The sequence below is a fragment of the Sminthopsis crassicaudata genome, chromosome 4, assembly GCF_048593235.1.
Source record: "Sminthopsis crassicaudata isolate SCR6 chromosome 4, ASM4859323v1, whole genome shotgun sequence".
Lineage (NCBI taxonomy): Eukaryota > Metazoa > Chordata > Mammalia > Dasyuromorphia > Dasyuridae > Sminthopsis > Sminthopsis crassicaudata.
The window spans coordinates 404,773,488-404,790,061 of NC_133620.1; the positions used below are offsets into that span (position 1 = coordinate 404,773,488).

The 16,574-nt window shown below is 32.9% G+C and overlaps 1 protein-coding gene across 17 annotated transcripts in view; it reads right to left on the bottom strand.

Moving 5' to 3' along the window:
- Positions 1-16,574, bottom strand: part of DISP1 (dispatched RND transporter family member 1) — a 243,168-nt gene that overhangs the window by 23,720 nt on the left and 202,874 nt on the right. For all 17 annotated transcript variants that reach the window (XM_074262656.1, XM_074262670.1, XM_074262665.1 and 14 more), the window contains one exon: positions 3,310-3,339. In XM_074262656.1, coding sequence (XP_074118757.1) covers positions 3,310-3,339 — 30 coding nt within the window. The remainder of the gene's footprint in view (positions 1-3,309; positions 3,340-16,574) is intronic.

Sequence of the window (16,574 nt, forward strand, 5' to 3'; positions counted from 1 at the left end):
ATTATATCTAAACTTAGCAAGCTGCTTTGACACATAGGAGTTAATAAATCTATTGGCTGATTAATGTTCATATGTTTATGATGTATACTGTTGGTCTGAAATAGTTGAACATGCAAAAAAACATCATTTTTCCTTTCAACTCACAAAAGCCTTTCAGGTATGTTGGCAACTGTGCTTTAATTTGAATCCACTTAAAGTGACTCAATTTTATTACTTAAGAAATGGTTTCTTTGACAAAGTCTAGGTCTTCCCTGGGAGTTAACAAGAAACTAGGATCTCAATTATTTTTCTAGCTCTTCTTCAGACTAAGTCAATACTCACAGACATGCCATACCACCTACTTACACCTCAGTTTTTCTCACTGAATATCTTCAGAATCAATTTTAAGGTATATTATTAAGAGCACTAGGGTAAAAATTGGTAGACCTAGGTCTAATCTTAATGATAGTAACAATGATGATAATTTTAAAAGCCAGATGGATTTTATATAGCACTTTACAAAATACTTTATATACATATGTGTATATAATTTCATTTGATTCTCACAACAACTCTGAATGCTATTATTACCTCCATTTTACAAATAAGGAAGACTATATGCATTGTGCCACTTAAAGCCACAATTACCTATGTGACCTTGGATAAACAATTTAATTTCTCTGTGTCTCAATTCAACCATCTGTTAATACTCTAAAACTCCAAGGCATTTAGGATCTCATCAGTGTGGGTATTTTCTCCAGTGATGCAGACAGCAAAATCCCTCTGTGAATTCCCATCCTGTGTGACTCTCATCCACATCTTCTTCTTTTGCCACAGAGGAAGGGGAGTATACACCTAACATGTTAGGAACCTTTTTTGTATTCTTTTGACATCATAAGGCTGTTGATAGAGTACACAATGTATGCATTGTACCGCCCTTGTTTGTGTAATATTAGTTTTAACTTCTTTCGATGACAAAATTTAAATTGTTTCTCTGACAATCCCTGGTTTGTAATTAGTTTGCAGGCTGCTACACTGTGCTTCATTGTCCTATAGGAAATTCTTAAACAAAGGTATGGAAAAAGTCTTGGATTCTAAAAGAGGCAACTGAGAGAACATCAATAACAACCAATCCATATGACTACTTATTTATCTACAGAAAATTTTTAAGAGAATAATCTACACACAAGAAAGACCTCTTTGATAAAGGTATTTTAGAAGGGGAAAGGCAGCCTTTTTCAAGAGATTTTCAATAGGAGATTATTTTTTAAACTAGTATATGACTAATTGAAAGATGTAAAAAACACAAGATTCTACCATTTTTAATGGCTTACTGGCAATAAAAGATTTTAATTTGGCAGAGCAAAATATTGCCCTCTCTCCTCATCCCAAATTATCTCCTATATATGTGTCAATATTATACCATATGTCATATGGGTGGAATAATATCTTCTGTGCTTAACAAGCTATGAGGATAAGAGAAAATAAACAGATATAAGACTGTTTTGGTAATGAATAAGCCATAAAGATATCTTCTTTCTTTCCTATTTCTTCACTTCTTTTCTAAACTGAGCTGCATGTTTCATGCTCAGATTATTACTAAACCTTAAAAAGAAAGAGAAGGGCACTTTGATAATCCATGTGGACTGATAAGGATAGTTGCTGTCCCAGTAGAAACCGCCTATAAATAAGGAATATGTACAAAGGCATAGAGCTCAGAATACATAAAATTGTATATTCTGATGTTTCCCCTCTAGACACTTGCATTTAATAGTCTATGCTTGCTATAATGCTCTGCACAAAACATAGAGTGTTGTTATAACCTAAAGAGGCAATCAGAAACTGCTTTATCATCTGTTCTTATACCCCAAAGAAAGTATCTTAAGACATTTCTCAGGAGATAAAAAGGTTATAGATTCTTTCTTGAGTTACTACTACAATAAACTACAATAAAAGTATGTTTATATGCCAGAGGTAATAAGACCAGATTGGGACTTTTTTTCTCAAAATACTCTGAACATTATACTGAACATTTGGGAATACCAAAAATGAAAACCCTATAAATCTTTTCCAAAGGTAAAACTCTTATTTATTTAAAAGACTGGTATTGTTTCTAGAAAACCAGAAATTCATTTTCTCAATAATGTAACAATTTACTTGTATAATCTCTGTTTTTTTTTAATATTTTTTTATGATTTTTACCACAAAAGGAAGTGAGAAGTAGAAAACAGTGACTTAAGCAATATGATTATATTGCTTCAGAGAGATGAAAATTTCCCTCAGCAGGCTTCATCACTATCAGCATTTAGAGTATCTTAGTTAAGAAGGATTGCAACAGCTACTTATAGGTGGGCATATATAATGGTTTTATAACCAAACCTGCTCAGGGTGGGGGTGTTCTGGATGGTTTATCAGATCTATATTAGAAAATTCAAGCTCTTCTTTTCTTTTCTTTTCAGGCCAAAGAAAAGAGAAAACCTAATTTAGTGCAATGAAAGGCATTGAATTTGAAGTCAGATGACATGGGGTCTTCTTTTTACCAATGCAACTTGTACCTTCACTTCTCTAAGGATCTTTTTTCTTCTCTGTAAAACACAGATATTGAAATACATGGACTCTAACCTTCTTTCTAGATCTCTACATCCGTTGACCCCAAAGCTTCTATTTGAAGATTTTGGGTGGAGCAGGAGGGGAGAGAGCATATAGAGGAATAAGGCTTTGCCCAGGATAGAGACTTAAAAATGTTTGTTGAACTCAACTGAGACTCTCTCAGTTTGTTTCAAAATATTAAAGCTAAATATAGAATTACCATACCACTGCCATGAATTTGACCTAAGGATAGAAAAACTGGCAGAATAATATTCTTCCAGATGCAATTAGAAGCAGAAATCTTATTTATTACAAATAATAACAGAAATTAAGGCAAGTAGGTGGTGCAATGGAGAGAGTGTTAGATTTGAAATCAGGAAAATTGGAGTTCAGTTCTTACTACTTATGTGATACTGGGTAAGTCACTTAACCCCTGTTTGACTCAGTTTCCTCATCTATAAAATAGAGATAACAGCAATTACCTCACGGGGTAAAGGGAATAAAATAAAATAAGATCAGCATGTTAAACCTTTGAAAACCTTAGAGTGCTATATAAATACTAGTTATTGAAGCAATTGTAGCATTTTAGCATTATTAAGATTATTATAACTAATATAAGTGGTAATTTTCCCAGAATAGAAATGTCAGAGATTTAGAACTATTGCTAAACCTTAGGAACAAAATCATGCAAAAGAAATTATCTTTTATTTTCTTTGGGGATAGAAAGGTATTTGTTTTTACCTTTTTGGTAACTTGAAAGGTCTGGAAGGCCTGAAAAAGAAAAAGAAAAAAAGCCACATTAATTATTAATTATAAACTAAGTATTATATATTATAAGTTATACAAAATTACACAAATCTATAGAAAAAGAGTGGCATGGGACAATGGGAAGAGGGCCATTCATGTACTCAAAAAGACCCAGATTTAAGACCTATCTCTGATACATAGTATTGGGACATAGGCAAATTGCTTATTTTCTCAGTGCTGTCAAATAACCCTTTAAAACTTTTAGTTATATAAGAACTACCAGTGAGAGGAGTTTCTACTACTAGAGTTCCTAATTGATAAAATGACAAGGCTGAACCAATATTCATCCTCTTATTCTCTCTCCCTCCCTCTCTCCTTCCTTCTTTCTCTCTCATTCTGCTCTCCTCTGTCTCTCTCAGTCTCTTTCTCTCTGTGTCTGTCTGTCTCTCTCCCCCCCACCTTTTCCTCTCATAAGTATATAAGCCCCTAATTATACTGTGAAAGTCAACCTCTATTCTTAGAGGCTATGAAAGTAGAATACAAGCAAGCTCTGACAGGTTTTGCCAAAGTGAAAAGATTTAAATTATGGTTTCAGTAACAGACAGTGTCTTCTTTCCAAAGACCACCTTAGTGGTATGGAGACCATCATCTTCCTAAGGTTGACCACTTGGTGATGAATTATTTGACCACAGTAATCCAACAATCAAAGAAAAATTCCAAGTGACCCTTGGTGAGCTTTTGTTCAGTGACAGCAATACTCAGGTAAATGAATTTAGACTGATTCTTACTGTAATGTTAGCTCCTCAAAAGAAGAAACTGGCACTTTGCTAGGATGTAGCAGACACTTAAAATACTTGTTGAATAAATAAACAACAAAATGGTGGGAAATGGGGCCAAGAATGCTACGACTTACACAGCTTGGGACCAGATAAAGCTTAACTGAGCTGTTGGAAGTCTAAATGTGACATTCTTGTCCAATAACCAAAAAGCAGACACATTACTGGAATGAATTATCATTATAATAAAATCTCCTTATTATAAATGAAAGCAAAAGACAAAAGGAAGTTGCTGCTAAATGGGAATATGATTCACTAGCTCTCCTTGGAGAAGCAAATAAAGGAGTGGGCAGAATTGTTTTTTTATCATGAGTCCAAAGACCATTTCATGGAAATGGTTTAGCTAATCTCATCAGGTAGTATTTATGATAAAACAAGACCACCTAGAAAATAATTATAGTTTACATTGTGTTGCAGAGGACTGAGAGGAAAAAAGAGGGAACTAAATAAAATTCTCCTTAACAAATAAATTTCATTGATATCTTTTGTTTTAATATCATCTATATTTTCTTTTGAATCCCTATCTCATTCTCCTTTCAGAAAACTATCCCTTCTAATAAAGAATGTTAAAAAGAAGAGGAAAAAAGTTCAGTAAAACTAACCAATACATTAAAACACTATGTAGTGTTTTATACTATGAGTCTCCCTCATCAACAAAAATTCAGGGGAGGTTTTCTTATCTCTTCTTCCTCTATACTAAATTGGTGTATACTTTGAAATTTGGTGATTTTAATGTAAATACAGACTAAAAGTTCCTTGAGAGAAAGGGTAGTTTGGGGGTTTTTTTTGTCCCCGTATGCCTAGGGTCTAGTACAGGTGTTAAAATAATTCTTATTAATTACTGAAAGGTAGTTATAAGTAAGAATGGTTTAAAAAAAAAATTAGAAAATATGTGAGAAATGAAAAAGGCCAAAGATTTATGAACTACACAGAAGCCTCAGACCCAAGTCTGAAGTAATTCTTCAATAAAGAATCAGAAGGCACCAAACATAGAAACATATTAAAAACTTTTTAAAATAAAACTAGACATATAGAGAAATAATACTCTTCTTTAGACTTTTCCTTTTAGGACAATGGGTGGAACAAAAGCCAAGGCCTTTCTTAGGAAAATGAATTAAGGACAATAATCAAACTTAACTAATGTCTAGATAAGATTACTGTTTTTCTCAACCTAGAAGTGACAGTTGCTAGGACCCACTCAAAATAAGTGAACTTTTTATCAAAGAAAGGAAACTTCTGATACAGGAAAGATAGTTCTAATTCAAATCTAGATCTCAAGGTTCTAGATCTCAAGGTAGAGGCTCACATATAACAGAGGAGAGTGAACTAGGAAGGAATGGGATAGTGGTCAACAAATCAGAAATAGGAACTCAAATTCGACTTTAACATCTTGTGATCTCTTTTCTTGTTCAAGATTCTTATAAATGTTACTTAAAATTGGGACACAGAATTACGTCCAAGTTAGAAGCTTGAAATAAAATGATGATTAACCAAAATTGTTTCTGGCCAACTTAAGCCTCTATATAGCATATATAGTTGTTTTTTTTTTAAACAGTGTGTGCATAGGGGTGTGTGTGTGTGTGTGTGTGTGTGTGTGTGTGTGTGTATTTCTCCCCCACAATAATGAATAACATTCACAAATAACAAATCATGATTGTATTTTAACAAATAAGAAGTCAGTCATGACATTTATGATGATGATGATGATGATATTAATTGCTAACCTTTATATAGTGCTTATTATATGCCAGATACTGTGCTAAACACTTTACCATTATTATCTCCTTTGACCCTCACAACAATATTATTGATATGGGAGTCACTCCTCAATCAGTTTATATACAGTCAGACTGTTGACTTTTTAGAGCAAGGAATAAAATTAATGCAATGACAGAAGAAAATAAAAATAAGAAAAAGATTGTATATCATTAAAAAACTCTTGTAAACTGTTTTAAATAATAAATTTGATTGATGCTTTTTTTCATATCATAGTCATTTCCCAGTAAGAGAAATAGCTAAACAAAACCAACCAAAATCATGACCTTTATTCCACTGAAAAGAAACTTCTGACTTAGAAAGGATTCTCTAACTCCCAAGAAGTCACAAAAATCCTAGAGGAGAAAGCAATGTAATAATGTATGCAACACTCTAAGTTTTGTCTCTTAACTCACTACAGAAAGAAAAATCCTAACTCTCTTCTCTGAAGTCAAGTGCGGACACTACAGTCACAAAGCAATCAGCTTCATTTCAGTGTTTTCATTTTTTAACTATTGTGTATATTGGCTTTCTCTCATCTGATCTATTTTAAAAAGTTACTGAGCACAAAAAAAAGGGAAATAGTTGGAAGGAAGGGCAATGAATTCCATAACTCATTTAACGGATATAAATCACTTGAAATGATGAGAACACATACACAAAAAAATCTAAGAATTGTTATTCTGAAAGAACACTTGCCAGAAAGACCAATAGCAACATCAGTTTTTAAATATAAAATTGTCTTATAGAGAAGTGGAAGATTATAGTAGTAGCAAATCACAAATAGTAAGACATAATAAAAAGGGAAAGATGTTTATAGAAAACTTGGCAACAGAACCAAGTAAGTCAGGTCATCCTGAAGCACAACAAATAGCCCCAAAATGGAAAAGCACTCTACATGACTTTTTAATAATAAATAATTTACCATTAAAGACAATACCAAATACTATGTAAATGTTGAGTTGTTATTATCATCTATGGTCAATGTGTATACTGATTTTGTGCTGCTTAAAAACCTTTGTTAAAAGAAAAGGCTAAGTTGGATAGCATAGAAAACATACTTAAATGAGTGTGATGAGAAAATGAAAGCTACAAATAAAATTTTTTGTTGTTGTTAAATGAAGAAACAGGTCTAAATGAATTCTTCTTTCTCTTTAGCTCGAAGAGATTCTGTGGCTATGAAAACCATTTGCATTTTGGCAAGTTGTCAAGTTCAAAAAAAGCCTTTTTGATTTTATTAATAGACTGGAAGACAAAAGGCATCAGCCAAATAAGCCAAATGAACAAAGACATATCCAACACAGGTACAACAGAGAACACTAATTTACAATTGTTGATGTACATTAGACAGGGAACATTAACATATAAACTACAGAAATTATTTACATAGAATCTTAAATCTATATCCTCTACCAAAACGTTCATGTCCTGGAAAGTACTTTATATTTTTTTTTCAAAAAGTGAAAAACTACTTAATTTAGTATTTGATGAATCCAAAGACCTTAAGCTATTAGAATAAAAAATCAATATATGAAAAAAAAACTGCCAGGAAAATTTTTAAAAAGTCTGGCAAAAACTAAGTAAATGCTTAAAATCTCAGATTGTATACCAATATGTTCCAAATGGGTACTTGATTCATTTACATAGGATGACATCATAAATACAATAGAGAAGCAAGGAAGAAATCACAGAGAGAGGATCATGGCGGGGGGAGGGAGGGGAGGAGGATTTTGATGATATAAAATTATAAAACTTTTGCAAAAATAAAACCAGTGCAGCCAAAGCTAGAAGCAGGTAAATAAGGAAATGCAGCAAATTTCTCTAACACATATCACATTTAAAATATATTTACAAAACTGATTCAAATAAGAATAAGAGTCATTCCCCAATTGCTAAACAGTTGAAGGCTATATGCTGGTGTAGAGGCCACAGACAGTGGGGGAACTCTGGGTAAGGTATAAGACCCTTCAGCCCAGAGGGAACCTGTTGACAATGTTTAGTTTGGCTCCTGACTTCCCTGATGGCTTTCGGCCTTCCTGAGAAGTCAGAGGGCAGTGACAAGCTGTGTTGTAATTGAAGCAGAGTGATGTCAGGTGGCAAAGTACATATGATAGCAAGTTGTTTATGTGGTCCCACTTACCCAGTATATACTTAGCGCATGCCCAGTGCCGTTTTGGTTAAATAAGGTTATATGGGTATATAAAAAGGGAAGACCTTGGAACAGACAGACTCCATATTTCCACCATCCTTGGGAGTATCGCCTCATTGCTTCTCCATTAAGATGGTATGTTATAACCACCTTGATGTGGGGGCTCTAGCAAGTACATTTTGTCACCCCAACTTGGGGGCTCTAGAAAGCAGGACAAAACACACTGGCACTTTTCAAAGGAAAACATGAATAGACATATTCACTAGACATATGAATGCTCTAAATCAGTAACAATTAGAGAAATATAAATTTTTAAAATTCTAATGTTCTAACATACTCATCAAATTAGCAAAATTGACAAAAAAAGGACAATGACAAATGCTGGAGAGGCTGTGGAAAAACAAATACATCATTACATTGTTGCTAGAGCTATGAATTCATCCAGTCATTCTAGAAAATAATCAGAGCTATGCTTCAAAATTTATTAACAGAAAAATTTATAAAATTTCAACCCAGCAATACCAATATCAAATATATACCAAAAAGAGCAAAAAAAAAAAAGTAAAAAGATCCATATATACAATATGGTTGTAGCAAAGAAATGGGAACTAAAGGAGTATCCATCAATATAGAAGTGATTGGATAAGTTATAAAATATAAATGTGATGAGATATTATTATGCTATAAGAAAGAATGAAAGGGACAATTTCAGAGAAAGCTGGGAAGACTTATAAGAACAGATGTAGAGTGAAGTGAGCAGAACCAGGAGAATAATTTATACAAAATCAACATCATTATAAAAACAAAAAGCTTTTATAAGTCTGGTTAATGCAATGTCCAACTACAGTTCCAGAGGGCTCATAATAAAATATGCTACCCACCTCCTGATAGAGAGAGTATAGATTCAAAATGCAGACTTAAGAAAATTTTTTGGACATAGAATATGGGGGAATTCTTTTTCTTTGACTACACGTATTTATAATAGAGGTATTGTTTTTCTTTCTCAGTTGAAAAAGGTTAAAGAGAAAAAAAGGAATTTTTTGTTGATTAAAAAAGTAAAATTTAATTAAGAAAAAAAGAAAAGCTATAAAGGCTCAATATGGGCCATTTCATGGTGCCAAGTTTCTGGCAAAAGAAGCAATCCCAAAGAAATAAAATTCTAACATGTATGATTTGGGTTAGCACAAGATATAAATGCTCTTTCCTCCCTCTCTCCCTCCTTCTCCCCAAGTCTACCCCTTAGAGAATGTTACAACCATAAATGCAATAAAAGTCATTGCATTCTTTCTGCCTTTAGTAACAAGTTCATTTTATGTTAATCAAAGCAATGAGCAGAAGTCTATTCTGAAAAACAGATAATTGGGGTAACCACAGAGATGCCTCCTGGGAAACCATAATAACCCTGTGAAGTTGCTATCCAAACAGATGTTCTGAAAAACCTACAGCATAACTAGAGGTAAAACATGATTACTAAGGTACATAAGGATTTCTGTCTTTAATCCTACCACTGCTGCTTTTTACAGCCAGAAAATACCAGAGGAGGTGAACAGCAAGCCTGCTAAGGAGGTACATACAGAAGGTCCTTTGTTAAGGATTCTATCTGGTTCTTTTTTCCCCTTACACCTTTCAGGTCCTCCCTCCTTTTTTTTTTTTTTTTTTTAAATGATAAAATCTTCAGCATGACTTTTCAAGACAATATCAGATTTTGTAGGATGATGAAGAGATTGGATATAAAAGGAGAGACTGCACTAAAAAGAAATCAAATCATGTGGCTAAACATGGGAAAAAAATCTGCAGTATTTGCAGGTCCTAGTGATAGTCTGCCAACTATTCTAACTACTTGTCATTATCCACCAGTGAAACGCATCAATGAAGCCATGATGAGCATGAAAAAAGGAGAGACTAAAAACAGTAAAATGAAGGTAGAGTTGCATGTTTGGAAAACCAGGGGATAGTATCCAGAGATTGAAGAGAAAAGGAAAATTATGAGAGAAATTTGTATGAGAAAATTAGAAAGAACTACAGAGAAGGCATATCAAAAGGGGAAAGCAATAAGAAGAAATGCTGAATCACAGAATCTAATAGCTTAAAAGGACTATACAGGTCATCTGGTTCCATTGCTTCCTGACCAAGAATTCCCTTGAGAATCAAGTTTTTGCTTTGAAGATTTCCACTAAAGAGAACTCAGAGGGAGCCCCTTCCATTTCTGGACAAATCTAACTGGTACACAGTTTTTCTTCATATTGATACTAAGTCTGCCTCACTAATTCCTAAGTTCTGTTCTTAGCTTTGTCCTGTAGGGCCAACACAAACAAGTCTAATTCAAAACAATTCGTCAGATACTTGAAGGCTTCCGCCATGTCCTTCTTGCTTAAATCATATCTTCTCTACCCAGTTTTTTCATAGAATCATCCTAAGGCATTGTCTCTAGTCTTATTGACCATATGGTTTTCCTTTTCCTATTGATACTTTATCCAATGCTTGTCAATGCCAGGAAAAACATAGTATGAACAAATGCCATCAAAATGATGATGCTTTTTATGAAGGAATAGAAAGAGGGTTTCAAGGACACTTTGAAGATAGAAAATAAAGTTGCTAAAATGGCCACAAAACTTCTTTATCATATTTGTACTAATTCTCCTTAGAAAATATCACTTTTTTCAGTGACATTATTACCTAAGTTAATCAATAAACATTAATTAAATGTCTACTATGTGCTAAGCACTGTACTGTACTTCTATTCCAAGTTCAAAATTCAATAACTGAAAAATTACAGAAAACTGATTATGTTCAAATAATCTAGACAAAATTGTTTCTTGTAATAAGGTAATAAACAATAAATAATGAGAAAACTTCACAATTCAAAAGTCTTTAAGATACCACAAATGACTAGTCAGATATATTTCTGAAGTTCTGCAATGCTTGTAAGGAAATTCAGATTTACAACTTTTCTGTGAAATAAAGAAAAAGAAGCAATCAAAATATTTGCCGACAGTATTGAGGAGGGGAAGGAGGAGGAAGAAGAAGTAGAAGAAAAAGAAATAAGAAGAACATCTTGAAGAAGAAAAAGAAAAAATAAATTAGTTTTCAATTATGCTTGATAAGGAGTCATCCTATGAACAAAATTGGAGGCCTGTACTTTACAAACAATTAGAGCTTTTAATTGAAAAAATATTTTCAGTCCAATCAACCTTTATTAATTGTCTACAATGTAAAAAAAATATTCAGGAGAACAGTTTTGACTCATTAGAAATCTAATTGAATACAATATGATGAAATCAAATAGTTCAGCAATACTTTTTTAAAAATGCTTTAAAGTTAATTTACGTGTATTAAATCCAGGTAAGTATGCTGTTTTAAAAAAGGGTGAACTCAGAAGAGTCCACACATTTGCAATGAATTCTTTTAATGACTTCCAACAAAAACAAAGTCATTTATTCATCATTAACTTTTACCATGAATCATCACTGGCACAGTTGGATTCAGCTGTGAAGATGAAACAGATAAACTGCAGACAAACTAAGCCGAGTTTCTAATCCATCTTTCATGCATCAGGGCTAAATGTTTATGGTCTGGGTCAAGTGACTTGAAGGATAGCAATAAACACAACCACTTGTGCAGGGCATTTCCTGTATATGTAAAAGATAAGCACTTAAGAATACTGGTTATTTTGACAATCTGGCACTAACTCTAACAATGGGAAAATGTCCCAGTCACCCCTTAAAAAGGGGGAGTTTGGAATATGTTTGAAAAATTAATTCTACAACCCAAAATATCTGGTCTATTTTAGCCTCCAAAATCCAGAAAAGGGCTTTTTTTTTTTTTTTTTTTTTAAACATTTGCTATAGTTAAGTAAGACAGAAGACTGGAGCTAAGCATCCAGGATGTCAGAATTAGCTGAGGGGGCAGCTAGTGGCGCAGGGAATAGAGCACCAGCCTTGAATTCAGGAGGAGCCGAGTTCAAACTTGGTCTTAGACACTTAACACTTCCTACTTGTGTGACCCTGGGCAAGTCACTTAACCCCAGCCTCAGGGGAAAAAAAAAGAAAAAAAAAAAAAAAAAAAAAAAAAAAGAATTAGCTGAAATAAGCTTTCCCAAAAGACCTTTTGCATTGGTGAAACCATTTAGCATGGCAGAGTAGGCGCTTTATCCTTACTACAACTTAAAAGGAAAAATAAAGCAATCACATTGTTAGTTAGGTGTGAATGAGAAACTACAAACCTGTTTTTACCTAACACATAAAATATACTCTACCTTGTGCCAGTTATTTTCTCTTACTAGATTGTAATTCTTTGACGGAAATGGTATGTCCTCCATCTTTGTAATCACCTGTCTCCAGCTCCCACCCATGCCTAGAGAAGTGTCTTGCACATTGTGCTCAATAAATGTTGATTTATTATAACACTATCAGCAACACCATCTATAAAAAGAAGCACTTGTGTATACATTACAGATATTTTATGAGCACAGTAAATTTTCATTTGTATAGAATAGTTGGAGAAGGGGGTAATCAAATATTTTTAAGAAAGAGTTACTGTAACTACCACAAATGGATCAGTAATTTTAAAGAATTATAATTTTATATATACATATATTACTAAAACTATATAAAATCCAACCTATCTTATACTAGTTCAACTCAAATATTATCTATCATATGCCTAAAACTGTGATAGGCACTTTGAAACTTAGCTAGGAAAACAAGATCTCTGTACATGAAACAATAAGAAAATAATAAATGAAATTAAATAATGTCTAAAAGTACACAATAGGAATCTGCAAGAAATGTAGAGGCTCATGTAGCACATGACAGTCTTGGAGGGTTTCATGATGATTCTAAGAATATGGTGGACAGAAGGTAACAAGAAGAAGGGAAGTCAGAGGCAGAAATGAACTTGATATATTTGGTGAAAGTAAAGAGACTAGCTTAATCAGAGAGTAGGAAGGAAAGTTAATTAATAATAATAGATAATGCTTATATAATGTAATAGAATTTTCAAGGTTCTTTATAACTATTATTTGATCTGGTTTTCATAATAGCCCAGGAAGATTGGTGCTTATAACTGCCCTCCTTTTACAGTTGAGGAAACTGAGGCAGAAAGAGGTTAAATGACTTCCACAGGATTATATAGGTAGTAAGTAGTCAAGGTTCAAATACCTCCTCAGACACATGGAGCAAATCACCTAAACCTTCTTATGTTGGTTCCCTCATCTGTAAAACAAGAAACTTTGACAAGAAAATCTCTCAAATTCTTTCTGCCTCAAAATCTATGATCCTACAAATTCTTAATCCTGGAATTTCTTTATACTATAATAAAGTGGTAGAGAATTAGAGTTAGAATTAAGAGAGAATTTAGGGGTTAATTAGTTCAACATCCACATTTTACAGATAAGGAAATTAAGGTTTTGAAAAATGAAATGATTTACCTACTGGCCCTAGAATTCACAGATAGTTAAGCTCCAGTCTTCTGATCCCAAGATTATGGGGCTTTTACTATTATATCCTGCCTCTAAATACTTCAGTTTATTCTTTTTATCCAAAGTAAATGATGAAATATATCTGAATGAAGTGTAATTTGAGTATCACAGGTAATAATAATGCTCTCATGATGAAGTGTTTTAGGGATCTTTACAATACAATCCACGTGATCTATCACTAATTTTTGTTTTTTAAGAAACTGCTAAGGGGCCTAAGAGCTGGTAGTGATTTGGTGATAGAAAAATGTACAAGGTATCAAAATAACAATTTGAGATTTTTCCATATTCAAATCCTTGCACTCTGGCTTTCTATATCTGTGATCTTGGATATGCATTTAACTTGCTTGGCCTTGCTTGTCTTATCTGTAAAATGGAGATAGTACATCTAGCTTTATTTACTTCACAGAGTCATTGTATAGAAACACACTTTATTTCTCAGAAAAAAAAAAAGAAAAAAAGAAAGAAAAAAGATATACAGAAGGTATCAACTCTCACCTTCAAAATTACACAAAAAAAATGCCAAGTGGTCAATTATTTTGTATTTCCATTACAAACATTTAATTGTCTATAAGACATGTATAAATGTGTATATATATGATTATATACACTAGGATATCTAAAATATATCAGAAAAATTTGCAAACCCATGGACTATGCTTGATTATAAAACTATTTAAATAAGAGGCTATGCTTTGATTCTAGCTATTAGTAAGTTAAAATGTGGGCAAGTATATTTTAATTCAAAACATTTTATTTATCACACCAGGGATACAGGGTTATCATTATTTTTATCTTTCAACAGCTCTAATTAAGGTAAAGAGCTAAAAATGATTAGTTTTAGGAATATATGTATATATGAAACCAAATTCATTAACATGGGCTTTTTTTCCTTCCTCTCTATTTTAGCTGGTATTAACTTATTAGTTGTAACATATATGTATATAGGACCACATTCTGCTCTTTTACCATAAAAGTTCATTTTTATTAAAACTCTGTCTTATAAAAATAGTTTCCAAATCTTTATAAAACAAACAAGTCTTTCACACATTTTGGTCCTCTTCTTCCTGCAAAATATATTTAGTGTTATATTAGAGATGCTGATGATTAAGTTTTTTGCTTTGGAAGGTTAAAAGTCACACCTGCTATCACATTTTGAAAGGCTGGGAAAAATGCATTAAAAAAAATCCATGTGTATCAAAATGAATTCCAGCAGTGTAACCAATACCTTGCAGCTGTTCTGATGTCTTTATTATACTAGTCAGTAGGAAAAGCTATTCCTATGAAAAATTCTTTAGTTATGCTCTTAAGAACAGAAATACATAATGGAACTGACTTTGCTTAATTTCCATTTCCATGTTCAGCCTTCTCATGATTTAAAATAACAAACGAATATGAACAGACTTTTGAAAATTCTAATAAAAAATAAAGGAAAATCTTAGTACAACCAGGTTCTTCAGAAACAATAGTGTTTTTTTTTTTTAATAGTGCCCATGAAACTTGAGTGTAAAAAAGGTAATATTAAAACATTTGGATATTGGATTGTAGTCAAAGGAAATCAGATCAAGCTTAAAATGAAGAAGTTTAAAAGAAAATAATAAAAATGAATAGCTCATACTTGTGGGTTATATGCCTTTGGACTACTAGTTCTCAACTCATAACTGGATAAGATATGGAAGTATGTGTGTGTGTGTGTGTGTGTGTGTGTGTGTGTGTGTGTGTGCAGTACTGCTAGGCAAATCCTCAACTTTCTTCATGCACTTAATTCATATTCTAAGTATTTCTAAGAAATCAATTAAATACAATGATACTTCATTCTGTGAAAATTTACCTGAAATTATTTTTAGTGTTTCAGCCTCATCATGAAGAACTATACTAGAAGTATATTAGAAGTATGATCCTAAAGTTCTTCTTTAGGCTTTGCCACAAAATTTGTGATCTTAGGTAACTGATCTGAGTACCCAGACAACCTATATGTTTAAAAAGCTGAAGTAGATTATCCAATTTACATTTCAGTTTTGAAACTATTATAGTCTACTACCTTCTTCTGTGGAATTTGAGATCATCAAATCTCTACACAGAAAATGAGAAGAGAATCGCACAATTTAAGATTTTAAAAGTATCTCAGTACTACTTAGTCCAATCCATTCATAAAAGGAATTCCCACTATAAAGTCCCCAATAAGTATATTCATCCTGCCTCCTCTAGAAGACTTCTAAAGAGGAGGAATCCATCACCTTTCCAGTAAGTACCTCAATTCCACAATATAGCTGCTTTGTGATTCTAGAATCATGGGGAAATAAAATTCTAAACAATGAAATGAACAAAAACAACTCGGGTATCATTTTGCTCCTCAATAAAGAACAAATGTGGCAAAAGGTGAAAAAATTATGTATTGGAGGGGGAAATAGACAGCTGTGAATTGGTTTCAATGTTTACAAAATCATATGCACTCTGCTTGATAATCTTACCACTGGGTTTTCAAGGAGACTAAATGAAGCAAGAAGAGGTCTATATGGATAAAAATATTTGTAGCAGTATTACTTGTTATTCCAAATATTTGAAAATAGTATTAGCTATAGCTGGAGAATGACTGGACAAATTTTGATATGCTCATTTAACTGAATTATATTGTAAGGAAATAAAAATATAGGAAGATATATATGTAGGACTGCAGAGAAAAGGAAGCTAAGCCTAAAGAATCATAACACACTGTGGTGGGTTCCAGAGATTTGTCCAGAGGCTAGTAGGGTACTTTTTTCAATAGGACTCTCAGTAGACTGTATTGTCCTGTGATAACACTATGTCCTTCATCAGAAATTCAAGTGACACTAGAAGATATGACTAAGAGCTATAAGCCCCATCACTTGATGCCATTAATCCTCCAATCTGGACTGAAACCAAAACACTGACTTTGATGAACAACAGTCTTTCCTTTCTGCTACCAAACTTGGCATAATGTGTGTATGAAAGGTGGAGCAGCATCTTCTAGTGTCACTTGAATTTCTGATGAAGGACAATAAAACACAACCAAAAGAATGGG